Source organism: Simochromis diagramma, unplaced genomic scaffold (assembly GCF_900408965.1).
Source record: "Simochromis diagramma unplaced genomic scaffold, fSimDia1.1 OVJJ01000481.1, whole genome shotgun sequence".
Classification (NCBI taxonomy): domain Eukaryota; kingdom Metazoa; phylum Chordata; class Actinopteri; order Cichliformes; family Cichlidae; genus Simochromis; species Simochromis diagramma.
This window is the reverse complement of record NW_024386898.1, coordinates 2,783,015-2,789,203: the sequence shown is the minus strand read 5'-3', so window position 1 is coordinate 2,789,203 and position 6,189 is coordinate 2,783,015. Positions and strand designations below refer to the sequence as shown.

General features: G+C 39.7%; 1 protein-coding gene across 1 annotated transcript; it reads left to right on the top strand.

The window, feature by feature from the left end:
* Window positions 1–1,045: 1,045 nt before the first annotated feature.
* On the top strand, window positions 1,046–5,934 carry LOC120735230 (eukaryotic translation initiation factor 3, subunit 6 interacting protein). Its single transcript, XM_040034471.1, has 15 exons — window positions 1,046–1,181; window positions 1,519–1,561; window positions 1,698–1,908; window positions 1,988–2,067; window positions 2,286–2,347; window positions 2,449–2,518; window positions 2,610–2,683; window positions 2,897–3,068; window positions 3,218–3,372; window positions 3,931–4,101; window positions 4,328–4,461; window positions 4,683–4,856; window positions 5,047–5,236; window positions 5,443–5,523; window positions 5,744–5,934. The coding sequence occupies exons 1-15, from the start codon at window positions 1,158–1,160 to the stop codon at window positions 5,813–5,815; spliced, it is 1,713 nt and encodes a 570-aa protein (XP_039890405.1). The 5' UTR covers window positions 1,046–1,157; the 3' UTR covers window positions 5,816–5,934.
* Window positions 5,935–6,189: the final 255 nt, after the last annotated feature.

The window sequence follows — 6,189 nt, the reverse complement described above, 5'->3', positions numbered from 1 at the left end:
ACAATCACATTCAATTTTTTTGATTATACGGCTATATACAATTCTCAAAACAAAGTTAGACAAGCCCCTGAGTTTCACACAATACAGATTAAAAAAACAAGGGGAGCCTAGAATAACAGATATTTTGGCAAACTATTAAACCATTCTCAGCTTTGTAACTATATGCTGTATGAGCACGAATCAGTTTGCAGTTTCTTCCCAATAACTCTCCATTCGCCGAGTCCACGGCCACTAGTGCAACGTTTCAGAGCGTCCCATTACGACTATAACGCCACCTAACGGTAGATGATAGTCTTCACAGCCTGCTCGATACACTTCATATGGTCAAATAGTTGTCGGGGATTTCGAAATTCTACACAGTCAGTTCTGACCTTTGCGTTTGTCAGAACTCCGCGTACTGCATTTTCCACAAGTTTATTTTATTCTCCACTAGAAAAATTAGGCTGAGTTTTCAACATGCATTTTTGTGCAGGAATCAAAGAAACGTGACAAATAAGAACATAAAGCCTATATCAAATTGTATCTGTTCCTCTTGGTGGTTTGTTTTTCAGTACCTGCACAAGAAGCCCTGCAGTAGAAAGGCATGTCTCGCCAGGAGTCCGTTTGTTTCCCGAATATATGTTTGGTCAAAACTGGTGTAGCCTAATTAGTATCATTAGTCATCTTTACAATACATTATGGTGAGTAAAAAGCACAGCTGTAAACAAATGGACAGATGCCGTGTCACGACCAGACACTAGCAAAACAATGAGGTTCATAAAATACATTTATGAAACCCTAATCAGAGCCCTAGCTTGCTCTTGTTCTCAGTTACACAGGTTTCATTCCCTAAGAGAAACTTAAGAAGAAAAAAACGCGGAAAGAAATGGTTATTCGTTTTTAAATTCACCACCCTCTACATCTTTTTTGTTTGAAATGGCTTTTAGAGGAGATATGCGAAAGTTTGAGAATCAAGTGTTTCTTTTCGTGAACAACAAACTCAATTTCCCATAGTGCTCCAATTACGATGCGTGTCACTCCTACGTCACAGCTACTTCCTTCCGCTTCTTCCCATCTCTCCACCGCCAGCTGCGTGGTTTAGCGGCGGTAGCTAATTGAGCACATATTCTCTTTTTTCACTCCAGCATCTAAACTAGCTTGGACTAATAGCTAATACAATGTCATACCACGACGAAGAGGATGTAAGTACACATTTACTCCTTCAGACATTTGTACGTTTTGACTGCAATAACAATGGCACACTGTTAGCTAGGTAGCTGTGTAGCTAGCTCGACTCCACCGGCATAGTATAACAGTGGCTTCAATGAGTTAGTGTGATATAAATTTACTCTTAAACCCTGCTTTAAGACAATGCAACCAAAAAAGTAGCTAATTGTCTGTAACTCTTTTTAGTGCATTTTTATTATTATAAAATATCACTATATAATCGATCAGGTGGTCGTTTCTCGCTGGGCAGATCAATATCAGATGCTGTAGCTGTATCAGTAACAAATGCCTGATTGCTTTGTTTCCTTACAGTACGATCCTTACTCCTACACAAACGACTACGATCTGCACACTGGTAAGTATACAAATAACCATCCCTTTTATACTCATACTATCTATTTTTACAGATACAATCCTCTTGTTTAGTCAGTCACACAACATAAGTAACTTTTAGAGCAGATTAAAGGATGTTCTTTTAATTTTCCTTGCAGGTGACCCTAAAGCAGACCTTGCCTACGAGAGGCAGTATGAGCAGCAGACCTACCATGTCATCCCAGAGGTGATCAAGAACTTTCTGCAGTATTTCCACAAAACCATCTCTGACTTGATTGACCAGAAGGTTTATGAGCTGCAGTCCAACCGGGTGTCTAGTGAGAGCATTGAGCAGAAGATCTATGAGATCCAGGACGTCTATGAAAACAGGTAAACTTAACTCTGTGCACATAACTCTCACACCGTGCGTGATCAATATGCTGACTTTTTCATGCTCTTACCTATTAAGCTGGAACAAGTTGACTGACCGTTTCTTCAAGACCTCTCCCTGGCCAGAGGCCGAGGCCATCGCATCACTTGTTGGCAATGGTGAGAGCGTTATCCATTACTTGTTCTACTTTTGATTTTGTATGGATAGTATCATTTTTATTCTTTATTGTTTGAGTGTGATTTAAAAAAAAAAAAAAAGATAAACTTGCACCGCTTAAGATTATTATTATTTATTTTATATATTTAAGAGTTTTAGGCCTCCTTTGTGTGGTTCAGTGGAGATGTTTCATGTTGTTTTTGTCTCTTGTGTTTTGCAGATGCCGTGTTTCTCATTCTCTACAAAGAACTCTATTACAGACACATCTACGCTAAAGTCAGCGTGAGTAGCTGCTAAATATGAACAGTCGTCTGTGTCTTTTTTATCACTGTCCAAAAAACTTTCTAGAATTTGGTTGAAAAAAATATGTTCTGTATAATCAGGGTGGACCAACTTTGGACCAGAGATTTGAGTCCTACTACAATTACTGCAACCTCTTCAACTACATTCTCAGTAAGGAGCACACATTGTCCATACATTTTCTCTTATCCGTTAGTGCAAGCAAGAACAGCAGCTATATGAGATCATTGTTGACTCTAAACAGATGCTGATGGGCCGGCCCCCTTGGAGCTGCCAAACCAGTGGCTCTGGGACATCATTGATGAGTTTATCTACCAGGTACATTACAGTGTTTTTAGAGTGCATGCTCAACAATCAATAAGATCCAAATAAAGAAAAGGGCTGATAGCTGTTGTTGTTAATGTTATCATTGCTTTAAGCACCAGATAGGTGACATATTAATGAAGATATTCATGGTCTTTAATGATCACTAGTCCACGTGGCTAGAAAGCATATTTAAAATCCACTAACAGACATCTCTTCCACCTTCAGTTTCAGTCGTTCAGTCAGTACCGCTGTAAGACAGCCAAAAAGTCTGAGGAGGAAATTGAGTTCCTGAGGAGCAACCCGAAGATCTGGAACGTCCACAGTGTCCTCAATGTTCTCCACTCCCTGGTGGACAAGAGCAACATCAACCGTCAGCTTGAGGTCTACACAAGTGGAGGTAAAGAAGAGTGTTTTTATGATATTTATAGAAACAATGGAGTATTCATAGAAACCTAATTATTTTAAAATCTTGAATTATGTCAATTTAAGGCTTTAGAGTCCAGGACTGTATAGGTCGTGAACATGTTATGTGTTCTTGTAATGCAGGAGACCCAGAAAGCGTGGCTGGAGAATATGGCCGTCACTCCCTGTACAAGATGTTGGGTTACTTCAGCTTGGTCGGGCTTTTGAGGCTTCACTCTCTGCTTGGTGACTATTACCAGGCCATCAAAGTCCTGGAGAACATTGAGCTCAATAAGAAGGTACGACCTTATTTAAGACCTCATGTAGAGAGAGGTCTGGTCTGCTCCCACTAGTGATGATGAGCGCTGGGATTGAGTGTCATTATGGAAATGTGTTGTTGGTGTTGTTTCCTCTTGTCCTAGAAGGATTGATACAATGCTGACAGATACTGATGTTTTTAATTTAAAACAAACAAACGATATTCTCAGAGGATTCTTGTGATAATTTGACTCGACACAGTTTCTGCTTTATCAGTCTTCATGCTCATGAAATTTAATGTGGGCAAAGTGAAGTTGCAGTAAAAAAGAAGGAACTCATTAATTTACCTGACACATTAACAATGAATAACTATTATAATACTTTATAAAGTAAATACATAATTCAAAGTTCTCAGTTCTTCAGTAGCACAGAGTCATATAGTTCATTTCATCTCAGAGTTTAAAGTTTCTATTAAATCAACCTTTGTAGCAACAAATAAAGTTTGGTTGATCTGTTGAAATTAAACATTAAAAAATGAAACTGCTCGTTTGCTCTGTAATTCATATTTCTGCATATTTTTTTTTCTCCCTGTCTTTCAGAGTATGTACTCGCGTGTTCCAGAGTGCCAAATCACCACATATTACTATGTGGGTTTTGCCTACCTTATGATGAGGCGCTACCAGGATGCCATTCGAGTCTTTGCTAACATCCTGCTCTATATCCAGAGAACAAGAAACATGTTCCAGAGGTCAACGTATAAATATGAGATGGTCAGTAACAGCAGTGGTTTTATTGTCTTATCTTTAGCTGTAGGTTCTTTTACTTATGTCTGTACAGAACGTGGTGAGAGAACTTCAGACAGCAACATTTGGGATGTGCTGATTTGCTTTAAAATGCTTTGACACGTGAATAATAATCAGGCGCACTCATTGTGTTGGATGATCAAACAGTATTATGTTTGGAACAGGTGTCATAATACCTGTATGTTTTCTTCAGATTAACAAACAAAATGAGCAGATGCACGGCCTGCTGGCTATCGCTCTGACCATGTACCCGATGCGCATCGACGAGAGCATCCACACCCAGCTGAGGGAGAAGTACGGAGATAAGATGCTCCGCATGCAAAAGGGGTAAGACCTACACTCACTGCCTTGCTTTACAACATATTTGTTTAAGTTGTGAGTCAGTCCTTTTCTGTTTTACTGTTATGATTTTGTATTATGTAGAATGTTATATAAAGTGTGGAGCTTTGCTTATGGGATATGGAATCAGTAATGTATGACTTTATCAGCATTTGTGCTCGTAGCCTCAAACATTTCTTTTGACGCAAATGTTACTTTTACCATCTCAGAGATCTGCAGGTGTTCGAGGAGCTGTTCAGCTTTGCCTGTCCCAAGTTCTTGTCACCTGTAGTGCCAAACTACGACAACGTCCACCCGAACTACCACAAAGAACCTTTTCAACAGCAGTTGAAGGTCTTTGCTGAGGAGGTGCAGCAGCAGGCCCAGCTCTCCACCATTCGAAGGTGAGTCCACCAACTTGTGAGTATGTGGAGGTTGTAGTTTTATCTGTAAAAGCTGGAGTAATGTACAAAAATATCCTGAATCTCCTCCAAACGTTTTGCCACACTTTACATATTTAAATCCTTTACATGAAGTATTAGATTGTGTCTGAGTGCTTATACATGTCATCTAAGTCACAATATGTCATCGTAGCTTCTTGAAGCTGTACACCACCATGCCAGTAGCCAAGCTGGCCGGATTTCTGGACATGACAGAGCAGGAGTTCCGCATTCAGCTGCTCGTCTTCAAACACAAGATGAAGAATCTGGTGTGGACCAGCGGCATCTCAGCGCTGGACGGAGAGTTCCAGTCTGCGTCTGAGGTCGACTTTTACATTGACAAGGTGAACATCTTTTAAATGAAAGTGCTCCTTTTGATGTTTCTGTGCTGCTGTTTAAATAGCATGTCACAGGGCTGGATGGCTCTGAGGAATGCCTCAGGTGTTTAGTTTGGGTAAAATTAAGCATAAGATTTAAATTAAGTTTTACAGAAGTTAGATATGTGGATGTGGCTTGTTGTACTTTATATTTGATGGCATTTTTCCCACAGGACATGATCCACATTGCCGACACCAAAGTCGCTCGTCGGTATGGAGACTTTTTCATCAGACAGATCCACAAGTTTGAGGAGGTAAGCAATCGTCCATAATGCCTCTGAATGGGAAAATATTTAATATGTTTCAGATGCTAACTATTACAAGGTGTAACAATCTAATTTGAATATTAAAAGTTTGGAAATTAAACAGTTGTCTCTAATATTAAAATTAAAAACATCACCTGCTCCTTTGGTTTGCCCCGCACTGAAAAGATTTTGAATACAGGACTAATGATCACTTCTTGTGTCCCTACAGTTGAACAGGACTCTGAAGAAGATGTCAACCACTGCTACCACTGTGACATCAGGAACCGCTACAGGCCGATGAGACAAGACATCACATCACGTCTTCTAATGCCTCCTTCCAGTTTTTTGACAGCTATTATTAATGAAAAATTTTCTATGTAATCTAATAACAATAAAAGGATGGATTGGAGTGCAAACTAATTACTTGTATGTTTTTGCTCCCTAATACCAGGTGTGTTCCACTAGGAGGCAGTATTTACCACCTCACCACAGTTGCTAAGTCTTCTTTTGTAGTGTTATGTTCCCACTTAAGCTTTTGTTTGCGGGTAGAACAGACGTCAACTGTGAGGTAACTGGGGGACTAATATTTAGGTTTATTAATGTTTATTTTCAGATTCCCAGGCTTTTTGTTCCTGCCTGAGCTCGTTCTGCTGCATCAGACACCAGACATATGGC